At 36.0% G+C, this 17,270-nt stretch overlaps 3 protein-coding genes across 3 annotated transcripts; 2 read left to right on the plus strand and 1 right to left on the minus strand.

Moving 5' to 3' along the window:
- The first annotated feature begins 6,237 nt into the window (after nt 1-6,237).
- On the plus strand, nt 6,238-10,330 carry LOC144411614 (ubiquilin-1-like). Its single transcript, XM_078116034.1, has one exon. It carries the CDS (start codon nt 6,384-6,386, stop codon nt 7,944-7,946), a length of 1,563 nt encoding a protein of 520 aa, XP_077972160.1. The 5' UTR covers nt 6,238-6,383; the 3' UTR covers nt 7,947-10,330.
- LOC120339369 (uncharacterized) lies at nt 9,085-12,054 on the plus strand. The gene is made up of 3 exons (XM_039407477.2): nt 9,085-10,555; nt 10,781-10,917; nt 11,657-12,054. The coding sequence occupies exons 1-3, from the start codon at nt 10,319-10,321 to the stop codon at nt 11,871-11,873; spliced, it is 591 nt and encodes a 196-aa protein (XP_039263411.2). The 5' UTR covers nt 9,085-10,318; the 3' UTR covers nt 11,874-12,054.
- A 1,649-nt stretch (nt 12,055-13,703) lies between these two features.
- Nucleotides 13,704-16,786, minus strand: LOC120339367 (C-1-tetrahydrofolate synthase, cytoplasmic-like). Its single transcript, XM_039407476.2, has one exon. The coding sequence runs from the start codon at nt 16,784-16,786 to the stop codon at nt 13,982-13,984; it is 2,805 nt and encodes a 934-aa protein (XP_039263410.2). The 3' UTR covers nt 13,704-13,981.
- Between the last annotated feature and the right edge of the window lie 484 nt (nt 16,787-17,270).

Genomic DNA, 17,270 nt, shown 5'->3' on the forward strand with positions numbered 1-17,270 from the left:
CTTACTTCTAAAATCTTTTATGTTAATTTTGTCAATTTGACTCCCTTACTTTTCATTTTTTTATTTGTTTCGCAAAAATTGTTTCACTAGGAATGACATTATTATTTATTTCCAATAACCAGGTTGTTCTTCTGAGAATATGTTCACTATCACAACTACTGCATAGTCAAAATTTGTACTCCTTAGACTTTAGAGTTTACACCAACCTGTACTAGCGATGTAGGTGTCGCTGCTTGAAGACATCTCGAGGACCCTCTCGACTCCGGTCACACAAATAAGAGTATCAGTATATTTATTTGATGCATGAATTTCTGCGCAGTTATTTACCGGTAGTCGTTGGTGATGACAAATAAACGATTGGCTGACTGGCTTTTCAGTATATTATCGTCGCGGTATGGGATCGATGGACAATTCTCCATCACACTTCATCGTATCTTGCGTCAAGATCTGCTGTGCCTATCACGATAAATTGTACCCCAACATTTATCTCGTATATTTTCGCGATTGATTTTAAAAAAGTATATTATTGTTGCTAAAACGATACCAGCTTTCAAACAATTATTTGTCTACCCCAGACAAAGGTATAAGTTCAGATATACTAGAACAAAATAGTTTTAAGGGATAAGCAAACTATGAAAAAGACCAGATAAATTTCAAGGTGTCGACATCACCGATAATATGTAACAATAATTAACGCATGTTCTTGAGTTTCAGCTTGAAACACAAATAAAAAATATTTAGACGCATAAATGGAGTGTCACTTGACTCATTACTGAAGGCATATCAAAATAGCTTACTTTAATTAATTGCATCGTAAATTGCCTTGTAAATCTGCACGTATGCAAATATGGACTCGACACTTCTTTTACATATTAATATAGGTGTCTGCAGACGTTTCGTTTTGCACGGGCGCTGGGAATAGCGGTGTTTTAAACTCATACCAAGTTGTCTACCGTAATGGTATATTCGATAAATGTTTACCACTTTTATTAAACCAATACCCATAGTGGCGTACGCAGAATTTTGTGACAATTTTATGTCAAATTTTATTTTCACACAACGAGGAAATTCACTGTGATATTTGATTGATATTTTTCTTCTTTATTGTCAAATATTTAAATAACACAATTTTAGTAGCGAAAATAGATAAATTAATTGGGAAGGTAGTTTGGATGAGGAATAGCTCAAAACGAGTAAGAATTGAGGGCGTTCTTAATAAATTCCGTGTACATATGTGTACAGTGTGTGAAAACTTCAGTATACATAAGGTCACATTTCTTAATATATATATTTCATAAAATTCTGTTGTTAGTGATTATATTTATATTTAGTATATAATAATTGGAATCTAAAAACAAGTTCAAATGATGATAAAACATCATAGTATCAGATATTGTGACGTTATAATACCCGTTTCCAGTGCAGCAGGTTGGCCGCGAACATGGTCCTTCCACAAAAAAAAAATTGTTTCAGATATCAACATTCGGATGCCAACTCATTTTAAAAACATTCTGGATCTCATTGAACAGCAGAATCGGAAGCATATTATTAGCCGATACCGAACATATACCAATACCGAAATAAATGCCGATATCAGTACATTTCTATATTTATCCCGGGGAGATGAAAGCCGATTAGACGGCTCAAACATCTTGCGGAACACGGTCACTTGTCCGGTTACCGGTCCATGTAGGGTATGAGATTAGTTAATAACAAGTTATTTGTTTCAGATACATGGACTTGATGGTTGAGAAAGTCGTAACTGACCAGCGGTTATTTGAACCAGCCTGCGGCGGCGCCTCGCCTCGCATATACCGTGTTCCCCCGAAAATAAGACAGTGTCTTATTTTAACTTTCTTCCGAAAAATAACACTTGGGCTTATTTTGGGGAATGTCTTTTATTATCATTTATCAAAAACAAAATTACAAAGTGGAGAATTACGAGATTTTTCGAATATACAAAATATGACAACAACCGATATCCATTTACTTATTAATAACACGTTTTTATTAAAATTTTCATTTATTTATTTATTGAAACGTATAGGAGAGATTCCTTGCCATCGACTATGCCAGGAAAACAAATTCGCACTATCGACTAGGTCTTATCTTTAAAACTCGGGCTAGGTCTTATTTTCGAGGAAACACGGTAATTCTCATCCCGCGCGGGATTCGAACCAGCTAACCCACGCAGGTGCGGTAGCGAGCGTATTCCTAACGCTCAGCGCGAAACACCGCCGAGCAATTAAAACAGAACATTTACTTTACCTAACAAAAGGCAAAGAAGAAGCTGAATGGCGACGTTGGCTGAGATGACGTATTATGAAAAAAAATGAGAGGGTAGAAAATGGCGAATGTAGTGCAATTTTTGTAATTCGGATCCACCTTAGACGAATACTGTAAAGGTAATTAGACGGTATATTATACTGATGCTTCTTCTTTGCCATTTCGCTTTTTATGCCAATTAATCCAAGACCGTGATTCAATTTTGTATGCGGGTTTTTTTTAAATAAATTTTAAATGGAAACGTACATAAGCATTCTTTTTGTTTTCACAATTACAAGACCAGTCTGTCGATGTATTACACTGATATTTCGAAGTAAAATACGTGGTTAGTGCGTCTTAGTATAATTCTTGTTCAAGCACTTTTCCATTTCAGATGTCTTCAGTTATATTTTTTTATCATATAGAATAAAAATGTGTGCTACTTCTATTTTCTTCAAAAATGCCTTCTGTCAATCTAATATAGACACCATCAAACTCCCGATTATGCATAGGTGTGAACAAAATTTCAGAGCCAAAATTTGTTCCCAAAACTTCAATTGTACTGATTAAATTTGTTGTTAATCAAGTTTCTCGACAATCACTAAGCTTATATTTAATTTTTTCTATTTTTATTACGCCCGTGATGTTTGCTGGCATACCTTCCACAGAGATAAACGTAGTTATACCTCATCAGAGCATGAATGTCACATCGCATTGTTATGCATTGTCTCTGGTTAGAGACGCCTGCTAGCTAGTGCACTGTCCATGCTCATTTTGTCATTTTAGTTCAGTGCTCACGACCTCGATTTGATATACTTACATATTATAATAATAAAAAACAAGAGAGCTATGCTCAAATATATGGAAACGCCACAAGTTGTCGCTATTTTTTATTGCAACACATATTGCACACAAGAAAAGAAAGCTCTTGAGGTTCACAGAAATTTTTAAAATAAGTGAAAGTGATAGTCTTCTGGCAAAGCAATCTTTAACCACTGAAAATTTCAAAGCAATTTGTCCTGTATTCGAAGAGCAATTTTATTATGACAACGGAGAAGAAAAACAAAAACAATAACATAATGTTGAAACGATCATTATGTCCACCAAGTGTCCAATAAGGAAGCAATACTCAAATACATGAACACGAAAGCCGAAACAAAATATTTTACTCACAATTTCCCCAAAAATCATATCTTGGACGAAGCTGAAACTGTGGACCATCGTAAATCACCAGTATCGTTACCCGGACTGCCCTAGCTTCAACAGATCCTGTAACAATGATGATTTATGCGTCTTGTGCAACGTGAAAAAAATGGAAATTGGAATATACGATGCTAATTGTAAAATAATTTCAATCAAAAACAATTTCGAAGAGTTATTAAAACTTCAAGTCGGTGCTAATTGAAATCCACTGATTTTGGCTGTAATTTATTGCCGCGCCGCCCAGGCCTGCTGTCTTCGAATATGATAAAAAATAAAATAATCGTTTTTATCAAAACGTGGACATTAACGCTAGGACGTGTGCGCGATATTCGGTATTCTTATAAACACAAAAAACGAAGGTCGCGATATTTGCTTATGAATTCGAATTGGATATCCAGGAGTCATAGGCCCCTGCCACTTCGGCACCTGCAAGTCAGTCATTCCCCATAAAAGTAAAATTCAGCATCACTTATATCGAGTATAAAACAAAACAAAAAAACAGTCGCTTCCCGGGAAATCATAGTGACACTACCTGCCAAATCTCATAAAAAATCTTCAGCTTATTTTTAGAAACAGCTTTTACATCCATCTGTAGTGCTTTCAATCACATTACTCGGTCTTCGGTGACCTCATCCACGTTACTCCTATCGGGATATTTCGTCAATTCGTCCTCCTAAGGTTCAACTTTTTAGTGACTTCGACACCCTCCTTATTCGTCGGAAAAAATTTCATCCACTTCTTCCTTTTAGTGTTCAGCTATTTAGTGACTTCAACAACCTCATTAAATGTAGGGAGAAATTTCATCCACTTCTTTCTTTTAATGTTCAGCTTTTAGTGACTTCAGACACTCAATAAATGTCAAAAAAATTTTATCCACTTCTTCCTTTTAGTGTTCAGATTTTAAGTAACTTCAACCAGCTCATTAAATGTCGGAAGAAATTTCATCCACTTCTTCCTTTTAGTGTTCAGCTTTTTAGTGTTTTCAACAACCTCATTATTCGTCGGAAGAAATTTCATCCAATTCTTCCTTTTAGTGTACGGCTTTTTAGTGACTTCAGCCACCTCACCACCCGTCGGAAGAAATTTCATCCAATTCTTCCTATTACTGTTTAGCTTTTTAGTGACTTCAGCCACCTCACCACCCGTCGGAAGAAATTTCATCCGCTTCTTTCTTATAGTCTTCAGCTTTTTAGTGACTTCAACCACCTCACCACCCGTCGGAAGAAATTTCATTCACTTCTTCCTTTTAGTGTTCAGCTTTTTAGTGTTTTCAACCACCTCATTATCTTTCGGAAGAAATTTTGTCCACTTCTTCCATTGAGTGTCCAGCTTTTTAGTGTTTTCAACAACCTCACCACCGGTCGCAAGAAATTGTATCCATTTTTTTCCTTTTAGTGTTCAACTTTGTAGTGACTTCAACCACCTCACTATTCGTCGGAAGAAATTTCACCAACTTCTTTTATTTAATGTTCAGATTTTTAGTGTTTTCAACCACCTCATTATTCGTCGGAAAAAATTCAATCCACTTCTTCCTTTTAGTGTTCAGTTTTTTAGTGTTTTCAACTACCCTACCACCCGTCGGAAGAAATTTCATCCACTTCTTCCTTTTAGTGTTCAGCTTTATACTGATTTCAACCACCCCACCACCCTTCGAAAGAAATATCATTCACTTCTTCCTATTACTGTTTAGCTTTTTAGTGACTTCAACCACCTCACCACCTGTCGGAAGAAATTTCCTCCACTTTTTGGACACGTAGTGGACATAGCGATCGTTTCAATATTATGTTGTTGTTCTTGTTCTTTGACACGTTTTTAAAAAGTCGCTTTTCTCTTTGATTACTGGACCAATTGCTTTGAAATTTTCAGTGGTGAAAGATAAAAATTTTCTTCAGAAGCCTTTACTCTTTTTTTGCTATGACGTCGTCAAAATTATTGCCATTAGGTAGCGCTACGTGTCCATAATATATTTGATCATAACTCTCTTGTTCTTTTTAGTGTTCAGCCTCTTAGCATTTTTAAATATTTCTCATCTGGGAACACTTCAACCTCCGGAATTCATTCACTTCATCCGTTTCTTCTTTTATTTAGCCTTTTAGTGTTGTCCCGATTTTTTTCATAACAACAAGAACATGACAAAGAATTCTAACAACAACATAATATTTAAACGATCCATTTCGTGTCCAATAAATCTATAACTTCACGTGTACTTAAATATAGATTTCGCTTACTGCACGTAAAATATTGGCAATAGTGGAATGTTCGAGAAGCCGTTAGATGTCAGCTACAAAGCACAATGAAAATTTGCCAGAGTTTTTTAAATAAATCCCACACGCAAAATTCATGTTCCTTTTCATTTATGTATCAACAACATAATGCAGTTTCATAATAAGTTATTTGAGTGCTAAACAAAAACGTCATGACTTTTGTTAACAGTACTGCATTAATAATTTCAATTATTTTTGAAGAACAGTATGTAACAGTCTAACTTCAGATAAATACAACCAATAAAAACAAAAAATACATTTTTATGGTCAATAAAACTGAAGTAAATTATTTAAGTTTACGATATAAAAATATTTTAACGTAATTTATGAAAAAGCTCAATAATAATGATAATAGTCTAAGTCAATGCCATTATACAAACATTTCAATCTTCAATATAAACTGGAATTCCAATACTAAAATTTCTATATCCATACATTGTATCGTATGATGATATTAGGATGTACACCTACTATTTTGCGTATAGGATCTAACTGATATTACAGTGCTGAAGTTTCGCACGCTTCTGAAATCTGGAAGCTTGTTAACTTTTTGTGGTATCATCCTACTCATTTCTAGTTTAGTCTTTATAATTGGACACGTTACAAGGAAGCAACGCGCAATTTTGGGAAATATAAAATAATTTCATCGCTATGGCGGATTCGGAAAACTCAGAACTAATTAAAATTTCGATTAAGACGCCAAAAGAAAAAAAAGATGTTGAGATTAGCGGAAAAGGAACTGTGAAAGAATTACGTGAAAAGGTTGCGGAAAAATTTGCGTCATCGCCAGAAAAAGTCGTTCTAATATTTGCGGGAAAAATTTTAAAGGACAATGAAAGCGTTGAAACGCACAAGCTCAAAGATGGACAGACAATTCATCTTGTAATCAAGAGTCTTCCACAAGCTCAATCTAGTACATCAGGTCAGAGCGCGACATCTTCTCAATCATCTGCATCAACAGCAACCGCAACTGAAAGTCGTCCGAATCAACCTCCCCGAATGCCAGGATTTAATTCAACAAATTTGATGGACATGCAACAGCAAATGCAACAAGAAATGATGCGTAATCCTGATCTAATGCAGCAAATAATGGGAAATCCAATGGTTGAAAACATGCTGTCAAATCCTGAAGTAATGGGACAATTGATGAGGGCCAACCCTCAAATGCAGGCTTTGATAGAACAAAACCCCGAAGTCGGCCATTTACTGAACAATCCAGAGTTGATGCGCCAAGCATTGGAATATACAAGAAACCCAGCAATGTTACAAGAAGTGATGAGGAATCAAGATCGAGCCTTGAGCAACCTAGAAAGTATTCCTGGAGGTTACAATGCATTGCGTAGAATGTACACAGATGTTCAGGAACCAATGTTGAATGCTGCCCAAGAGCAATTTGGCGGAAATCCTTTTGCTAGTCTCATTCAGAACAGCAATAATTCAAGTGGTGATAACAATGCACAAAGAGGTGTTGAAAACACAGAACCACTGCCAAATCCATGGGGAGGTTCTGGCACTAGATCAACCGCAGCGACTACGACCACTCCAACAACAGGTAGTTCTACCAACACGTCATCTTCTGCTGCCCCTGGTGTCGGTGGAATACAAAACATGATGCAGGATATGATGCAAAACCCTAGCGCAATGCAAAATCTTATGTCAAGTCCATACATGCAAAGTGCGATGAATATGATGGCACAAAATCCGCAGATGACTGCTGCAGCAATGCAAAACAATCCCATGATTGCCAATAATCCCCAACTCCAGTCAATGATTCCAACAATGATTCAACAAATGCAGAATCCGGAGTTTCAAGCAGCAATGCAAAATCCTAGAGTATTGCAAGCAATGACTCAAATTCAACAAGGCATGGATGTATTATCACGTGAGGCACCACAACTGTTGTCAGGAATGACATCCATGCCAATGATGCCTCGAGCACAAACGACTTCGACACCATCTTCCACGACATCGACAACCCCATCACAGCAGTCAACTAATCCTCTTGCGAGTGATCCCGAGGCTTTGTCACGGATAATGATGTCACTGGCAGCCACGAACCCATCTGCGAACACTCAACCCCCTGAAGAAAGATTTCGAACCGAACTTGAGCAATTGACAGCTATGGGATTTATGAATAGAGAAGCCAATATTCAGGCTTTAATAGCAACAGGCGGAAATGTTAATGCAGCAATTGAAAGGCTACTATCTCGTTAATATTGTATTTAAAAATTGATTGGATTGATATTTTGTTGTATTAACATAATCCCTGCAACCACATGATATATATCTTATTCTGCAATCAGAAATAATTTACTATATCATTTGTTTTGTAAATAATTACTGTAGCTTAATTGTATTATGTCAGGGTTGGAATTGGAATATTTCTGATCAATTTAGTGATATGACTCAAACAGACTAATTTTATTGAGATTTGATTTCTACTTTGGAGTTGATATTGGCTCCAACTAGGGTTGGTCAAATATTTCTAAGGCGGATTGAATTCTGAACAAGAAATCTAATACACCATATTTTTATTATCAATCTATGACATGACATACATGACAATTTTAATGAAATTACTTGTATCATAAATAACCAAATTAACAGTATTCTTGTATCTTCGTAAATGTCTGCAGGTCTAAATTGAATTTTATAATGAAACGCCAGTTACACTTTAAAAAACTAGATGTAGGTGATACAAATATTTAATTTGATTATTGAAGTCATATTATAATCTGATTTTCTCAACCCCTGGTTCCAACCCTGACATTTTAAAGCATCTTTCGTTTTTATCACAGGATAATTTATTTCCATCCCGTGTACAGGTACTTGCTGGAGAAATTCAGCTTAAGTGGTTATTTATGAAAAAGCCAATAATCATATCTTGATAATCACTTTTGTTGCATTGCAGGCTATATAACTCAATGTGTAAATGTATACCTTGTTATATGAGAGGTATTAGTTGTTTCTCTTGTTGAATTTTGATTTTATTTGTCAATTTTTTTGCATTGTATATATTAGACAAGGAATGAGCAAGGTTGGACATGGTACTTCTTAATAGGAGATTTTCTAAAGTATAATCTTATGAAGGCTTCATTCTCTCTTGTGTTTAGGATGAGACAATGAAAAAATCCTAGTCGAATTCAACATTCTTTGTGTTTGTTTGCTACAAAAACCAACTAATTTTTTGATAATTGCTTAAATTAATCCTTCTAAATAATTTTCACATACTCTTTGATTAGCTGTGTGGAAACTGATTGGTCTTCAGTTTTATTAAAAAACTAACATTTTTTTCAGTCTGACATAATAGGTAATTTTTTTTTGTCTGGCGTGTGCTGAGTAATATAGCACAGTTCGTCCAATATCCATTTTCTAGAAAATAGAATATTAAGATGGCATATAACATTCATTCTCTTACTAGATTTGGAAACACATTGGTTAATCAATATCACTGAATTTATTGCTCTAATTTAAGTCAGCTTAACATATAGTTATATGCTTTTAGTGTATTCGATCAGTTTGACTGCCGTAATTGTAAATAATATCCAGCAGTATTCACCCCATTGTTCCATGTTATAATTCGTTCAAATCCTCATGTCTATTATTCAGTGACTGCTTTACAATTGGAGTCATCAAAATGTGAATATGTAATTGGGTAATATAATAACTTGTGATTCACAAACAGTCAATTCCTCATTACAAATGAATGTCAATGCATAGGTTCTGTTTTGCTAATCGCTAATATATTATAATAACAGCTAATAAATCATCAATGTTTCTTATGTATTTTCTTCAGAGACTGGTGCTTATAGGCATAGCGATCACATTTTCCATGCCTCATTTCTTTGGTTTCAGTGTAATATGTAATATTTCTAATCATCTTTTGATATACCGTAATTTCCAAAGAGCCAATTTTGAATTGTTGAAGATCTTGCTTCGAAAATGCAGAATTGTTGCTTAATTTACGAGTTTTATTCATTTGATGTTAGATGTGTTTGAGTACAAGATATTAATGCATACAGAAAAATGTGACCCCTCGTCTTTAATTACTGGTTTGGCAAAAAAAAATTTTGGTGTGGGCAAAATGCTATTTATATTGGACCCCATGCATATTGAAATATATATTTTAATATTTGTGTTTGAATATTGAGTCATTGGTAAATATAACGGACATTAAAATTGGCTTTCAAATTTCACAATTGCTAATACTGTATTTCATAACTAACTGTATGTTGTATGTAAATGATATATGTTGTATAATATTTGCTTTGTGATTTAATTATTCATTATGCTCTGCCATACTTTCATCTTATATAAGTTTATTTGAAATGTGGTTTTTGTGTTACTACATATAAATGAACATGGGAATGATGTCATTCGTGAAAAATTTGTCAATTATTTTTCCAATATTAATGAGAATGTTATCTATGTTCAAACAAAAGTTTTTTCCCGTAACAGTCTGCTTTCAGTAAATATAGGGAAAAAAACAAGCAGGCAATATGGATGTGGCCCTTCTATGGCTTATATACTCTTATATAAATATAATTTGTGACTGAGTAAATTTGTTATCAATCTTGTGTAATATTATGTCTTTTCAGTGCACTTGCCATCGACCCATGGCATCTTTACTGAGACATGGGTTGCCTCAAATGGTGAGGCGATGCAAACCAAACCTAATAACTTTAGCTGGTAAAAACTCTCCAGTCATCTATTTGGGGATACGGAGAGTGGCATCTTCAAGCAAAAAGGGAGCGTCAGCACCAGTGACTGTTTCAGAAAAAACACCATATGAGATTGAACTAGAAAGGCTGAAAAAGAAAGATGTATGATTACTGTATTTTCTGACAATTTTTGCCTTTGCCTGCCATGTAATTGAGTCAGCTTAAGCAAATTAATGAAAAATGTTGAATGTTTGTGATAGTGTTTTAAAAGTATCGCAATAGACATTGTTTTATTAATTTCATTGATTCAGATTGGCATATCTACATTTTGATGTAATAACTCATGCAACTTAATGATGGTGTCACAATTTCATTTTTGTATTCTAGCCTGAAGAAAAGTTTTATGGATTTTATAAAGATCAACCATATGTTGACAAAATGCAATACCATTCTTTTTGGTTGATTCTATGGTCTTTGACACTCATGTTCCTCTTTCCTGTGTTATCCTATACACCGATGTGGAGGTAAGACTTCGTAATTGTGTGATACTCTTTACTACGGTAATTATTTCATTCATTCTTCATGCTCGAGTGAAAAGGCGAAATGAACAGTTTTTCAATCACTATGAAATGATGAGAAATGCTACCATATTCTCACACTTACTCACTGGACATTTGAGCCAGTAGTTATGAGTTAAGGCTGGTTTACTTTCCTGCTTTAATTTTCATTTAGTAGTATTGGTTAGGCAAGTGCATCAACTTTCATCTCTGACCCAATTTAAAAGAAAGCAGTGAATCATTATTCCGTAAATTGGCTTGTAGTAGACCTTAAAATCGGTGGTATTCGAACTTTCTTTTTCGAATTTGTCAAGTCTCGTGCCCCGCCTCAAAAATAACTATCTAACAACAAGATACAACTAACAGATAGTAAGGTAAAAATATGTTTATAAAAAAAAACGTTGAAAATACGTGGATGGAACGTAAATAATGAAATAAATGAAAAGTTTTAAAAACAAATAAGGTGGGCAAGATCAAATCTAACAAATAGTTTTATTCCGTCCCCTCAAAATATTGTCTATGCTTCTGTGCACGCAATATCGTTTGAGAACCACTGCTTTAAATTTTTAATTTTAATTGCTTGCCAGGCCAAAGACTGTGCTTTAATAAAGACTAAGACTTGTTTGAATTTAACATACCTGAATAAGCAAACCAAATTATTCTGGCATGAATAGTGTCGTTAAACTTGATTTTTTATTACTCACAGGGGCAATGATAGGAAATGGAAGGCTCGGGAAGCACATGCATGGATAGAAAAACGAAGAGCTAATGACGAACCTTTGATAAGTAAAGACTATGCTCCAGCTGAAATAATAGAAGGCATGGTGCCTCCTCCTGGCGATTGGGAAAGAGATTGGCTTATGGCACAGCAATCAGTAAGGCCAAGTGCCACAGGAGTCTACAACCACAATTATACATTTTAAATTGTTGCCAGGCTGAATAAATTAGTTATTAGTTTTGATATGTACGTTTTGATATATCACACAATACTATTCATCATTTTCTGGGCATCCAATATCTAATCAGACTTGTGATGTTTGACTTGCTTTAACTTGTTTTCTTTTCTGATAAGTTCTCCTCAAAATATATTTGTGAATAATATGATTATGATATCTCATAAGGCGAGTTTTTGATAAGCAGTATAACATTACACTCCAATATGTAGAAATGCCAATGCTTGTGTTAGGGCAAGTTTTCCAGTGGTTGTTGGTGAAATTGGTCTACCTGTCCTGCATGATGTTCATGCGGCATCTCGCCCTGCTTTAGCGACTTCTGTCAAATGTGAATCGACGCCAAAGCTTGTGTTAGAGAAGCTTATTCCAGTGGTCATTGGAAACGTGCTTTGATATGACTGGTGAATTATATACCCATTGATTCCGTAAAATCGTATAAAATTCTTTGTTCAATTGCAATAAGGAGGAGTAGTGTAAATAAACTCTTGCTGGAAATTATGAATATTTGAACGGCGGCAAAAGATGGGCATTGGGTTTGCACGTTTAGCAGAGAACAAGAAGCTCATTTTTGCTGCGCCAAGCATCACTAGTACTAGTTAAGGACATTTGTACTTTCCAAAGATATCCAAATGAAAAATATTAGACCCGTTTTTAGGAGGCATCGTGCCGAACAAAATCTGACTTTCAATTTGAATTCAATGAAGAAAACATGCCAGTGATGAGAGGATATAATTCTTACTTTTGTAAATGAGTAACTTCCTCCGTAGATGTTAATATAAATATGAAGAAAGGGAAAGTCTTCTTGCTCGGATGAAAGATTAAGCGCGGGATATATCACGTTTCGATGAGACGGTCATGTAACAAATTCAAAATGCGTCAGCGGTTCCATGTGTTGCTACAGTGATCCCCCCCTAAAATTTACCATAATTTTCAGGTGTGACACCATACTTTAATTTATAACGTAAATAAAAATGTGTTTGTATAATTAAAAAAATGGCTCATAGGCCGGTGAAGATGAACATTTTAAAAGTTACATTACTATAACAAAATATCTACCACCCTCCCTAAAATAAAAATCAAGGGAACATACTGCGGCTTGCTACCACCTCGTTGAGTGAACTCTCGCTTTTAGTATAAAGATTGGCGCTGTGATTTGTAATTAAAGATACTGAACGGGTATTTAGTCATGCATTATGGCAAGACAGACACGTGGGCTTTCGTGGAAGGTCAACGGGACGGCCCATTACCATGGCAACAATACGCACTGGTCATCTTATATGTAATCGACTACACACATTCATCTTATACAGTAGTTCTCGCGTGATTACCTGCCGATCAACAATGGTTAGCAAATTGAAACTCCGGGGTTTATTATTTTAATGGTGCGTATAACTGGCTTAGTTTTGTGCACCCGGACTGTGATATTGAGCGTTTGGTGCTCAAATGCTTCGACCCGTTACGAGGACGTATTCTATAACAAATGATATAATTCTGGGATTTGGTAGCAAATTGATAATATTCACGGGGCCTATATTCAGTTCTTTGCAATGATTAAGTAAAATTGATCTTGGGAAGTTATAACGGGGACAATTTAATATTAAATGTTCGACGGTTTCGTTTTCCGTGCAGGTGTCGCAAAATCCATTTTCGTGTAGTCCAATTTTATGAAGATGAAAGTTCAGACGACAGTGGCCTGTTTGTAGTCTGAACAATAGTATTTTATATCTTCTAGATCTCAGGGGTGCGATGTTGAATGTACAACGAAGGTGATCCTTGGTCAAGATATTAACGATAATGCCACACGCTTTTGTTAAACATTTATTTTCAGCTAGGAAGTAAGAAGGCAGACGGAATGATTAGAAATCAAGAAAAAGAATTATCAACATATCCCCGTCTTGGCAATTATTCACTTAGCAACGGTCTTGATGCATATTGCTTTTTATCACTGGAATCGGCATTAATAATAGCCATGAATGGTTTATATTTTTCCTGATTGCTAAGTTTGTAAAGAAAATGAGATTGCAACTTGATTGATTAGGCAATTACTCCATAGTTATTTATTGAAAAACCTTTTAATTTTAGAACAGTCCTTTAATTTCCATTGTTTCTGGGTCCAATGAAATATCATAAAAGCATGGTCTAGTTGGAAGCCCTGGCATCGTTGACATAGTCCCGATGAGTGGGTAAAGAAATCCAGCTCCGACGCTTGCGCGAATGTCTCGCACTGGTAATGTAAAACCTGTTGGTGAACCTTTCAACTCTGGCTTATGAGAAAGAGATAGATGAGTCTTTGCCATGCATATTGGTAAATTTGCGAAACCCTGTTTGGTATATTGCTCTACCTTTTGCTCTGCTTCTGGTGACAGTTCAACCCCATCAGCTCCATAAATTTTCCTCGCAATAATTTCAATCTTTTCCACAATAGGCAAATTAACATCATATAAAAATTTGAAATCTGTTGGTGCATCTGCTGCAGCCACTACAGCACGAGCCAGGTCAGTGGCACCTTTACCCCCAAGCGCCCAATGTGTGCATGAAACTGCATCAAAAGCACCTGCCTCGCGTGCAAGCCTCAATGCTAGTTCAACCTCATTCTGTGTGTCAAATACAAATTGATTTAAAGCAAAAACAACAGACACACCAAAATACTTGGCATTTTCAATTTGCTTCCGAACATTTGAGAATCCCTTTTCAACCAAGTCACATTTCTCTTCAAAATATTCTTTTGGCAGTGGCATTCCAGCTGTGACATTTGGTCCTCCCCCATGCATCTTAATTGCTCTAATTGTAGCTACCAGCACAACAACATGAGGTCGAAGGCCAGATTGTCTGCACTTTATGTTGAAAAACTTTTCCATGCCAATATCTGCTCCAAACCCAGCTTCTGTAACAACAATACCTTCAGGTCCTACCAATTTTAAAGCAATTTTATCTGCAAGGATAGATGAATTACCATGAGCAATATTTGCAAATGGTCCAGCGTGAACAAAAACAGGAGTGCCTTCCAGAGTTTGCATCAAGTTTGGCTGAATAGCATCCTTCATCAGAACTGCCAAAGCACCAGTGATGCCGAGATCATCAGCACTGACTGGATCTCCACTCTTGCTACTACCAATAACCATATTTCCAAGACGTTTGGACATATCAGTAACGTCAGTTGTCAGAGCCAATACTGCCATTATCTCACTTGCTACTGTTATATCAAATTGAGAGTCTCGAGAATAACCTTTCTCTGTTGGTGATAATCCAATTGTTATCTTGCGAAGGTATCGATCATTTGTATCAATGACTCTTTGCCAAGTGATAGTTTCAGGGTCTATGTCTAACCTTGCAAACTTCTTAATCTCTTCTTCTGTGAGTTCATCTGGATTATCTTTTTCGATTCCAAGGCGCTGCAATCTTCGTTTTTGAATATCACAAAAGGATCGTTTACCCTGCTTCTTTGGCACAAGACGATTGAATAAAGCTTTATCAGATTGGCATTTTTCATGAAACATTCTAGCATCAATTGCAGCAGCAAGCAAATTGTTTGCAGCAGTGATGGCATGTATATCCCCTGTTAAATGAAGATTAAATTCGTCCATTGGAATGACTTGCGAGTATCCACCTCCAGCAGCACCACCTTTTATGCCAAAAGTTGGACCTTGTGAAGGCTGTCGCACACAAGCAAAGATGTTTTTATTCAAATGAGCTCCCAGTGCCTGAGCTAATCCAATTGTTGTTGTACTTTTTCCTTCTCCAAGCGGTGTTGGTGTGATGCCAGTTATAACAACATATTTCCCGTCCTTAACATCCTGTAGCCTTGACAAAGTTGACAGAGACACTTTAGCTTTTACATTGCCATAAGCACTAACTTCACTCGGCAAAAGGCCAACTTCTGCCGCCAAATCTCTTATGTTCTTAGGTGTTTGTGCTGTAGCGATTGCAATATCTGTGGGGACAGGAGTTTTGAGATCTAAGGGGAGATAAGAAATATTCCACTTCTTATTGAGTCGCTTATCCAGATCCCCAGCAGCACATTCCACAGTATTTTGCATCAACATTGCTACAGTCATAGGACCAACACCACCTGGAACTGGAGTAATCCAACCAGCCACAGTTGAAACTTCCTTGAAGTCGACGTCTCCTACAAGCCTTTGACCACTTTTTTTAGAAGAATCTGGTATTGCATTGATTCCACAGTCAATCACAACAGCTCCAGGTTTAACCCATGAAGCTTTGACCATTTCTTGTTGTCTTATTGCGACAACAAGAATATCAGCATTTTTTGTAATTGCTTCCGTATTTACAGTCCTGGAATGACAGACAGTAACAGTAGCATTATTCAAACGCAATAATTCTGACATGGGAGCACCAACTATTTTGCTACGACCAAGCACAACTGCATTTTTTCCGGAAATGGATATGCCTGTGGTTTTTATTAATTCAAGGCAACCTCTTGGTGTACAAGGAATATTGCAGCCTTTTCCAACATCACCCCGACTGAGTAATCCAGCATTGTGAACAGTGAGACCATCAACATCTTTTTCTGGAGCTATAGCATTTGTTGCAACATCGGCGTCAATTGGTTGGTCAGTCTCAAGAGGTAGTTGAACAATTATTCCATGAACATCAGGATCCGCATTTAGTGCATTAATTTTATTCAAAAGATTGGATAAATTTGTTGATCCGGGTAATTGAACATGTTGAGCATGAATTCCAATCTCTTGTGCAGCTTTAAGTTTCATACGAATATACACATTGGAGTCTTCCCGGTGGCCAACCTGGACAATGGCCAGTCCTGGACGGAACCCTGCACACTTCTCTGCTAAGTCTTTCACTTTCTGAGACAATGATTTTCGAATATCAGCAGAAATTGATTTTCCATTGAGCAACTGCGCCATAATTTTGATGGACTACAACTACAATCTAAGCGTTTAGAAAATTAAATAAAAATCACATAAATTTGTGCAACATAAACCCAGAGTCCTGTTTGTAATGTTTGTAAATATTGTACTCCACAAGAATCCTAAGAGTATTGAGCTGATAAATGCTTTGAGCAAATCAACAGCAGCAATACTACTTGCAGTAACCTATTTGAAACTATGTTAAGGGTGTATTATCTGCTCTGTTAGCAACTCTACAGAGCCACTTATGTGAATGATTAACTAAGCAAACATGATGAGCTGGCTATTTCAGTGATAAACAAACAGTTTGAAGTCTAGCCTTCTTGCTTTGCAATCTTGTGAAAAATAAAATGATTATTCCAGAACAAGGGATTATTAGGGACAATCGATATTGAAAAAATATTATTCAACCACTTAACTTTGGACCGGATAACTTGATAATATGCATAGGCCTATAGCATATTAACAGTTTTAACAGTTA

This window comes from Styela clava, chromosome 9 (assembly GCF_964204865.1).
Source record: "Styela clava chromosome 9, kaStyClav1.hap1.2, whole genome shotgun sequence".
In the NCBI taxonomy this organism is placed as follows: Eukaryota; Metazoa; Chordata; class Ascidiacea; order Stolidobranchia; family Styelidae; genus Styela; species Styela clava.

What these genes read in the sequence shown, in the direction of transcription:
- LOC144411614 (XM_078116034.1), top strand. Translation starts at nt 6,384, where the DNA reads ATGGCGGATTCGGAAAACTCAGAACTAATTAAAATTTCGATTAAGACG.
- LOC120339369 (XM_039407477.2), top strand. Translation starts at nt 10,319, where the DNA reads ATGTCTTTTCAGTGCACTTGCCATCGACCCATGGCATCTTTACTGAGA. An exon ending in AAAGGCTGAAAAAGAAAGAT is followed by an intron (nt 10,556 to 10,780) that starts GTATGATTACTG and finishes TTTGTATTCTAG; the next exon opens with CCTGAAGAAAAGTTTTATGG. An exon ending in TCCTATACACCGATGTGGAG is followed by an intron (nt 10,918 to 11,656) that starts GTAAGACTTCGT and finishes TATTACTCACAG; the next exon opens with GGGCAATGATAGGAAATGGA.
- LOC120339367 (XM_039407476.2), bottom strand. Translation starts at nt 16,786, where the DNA reads ATGGCGCAGTTGCTCAATGGAAAATCAATTTCTGCTGATATTCGAAAA.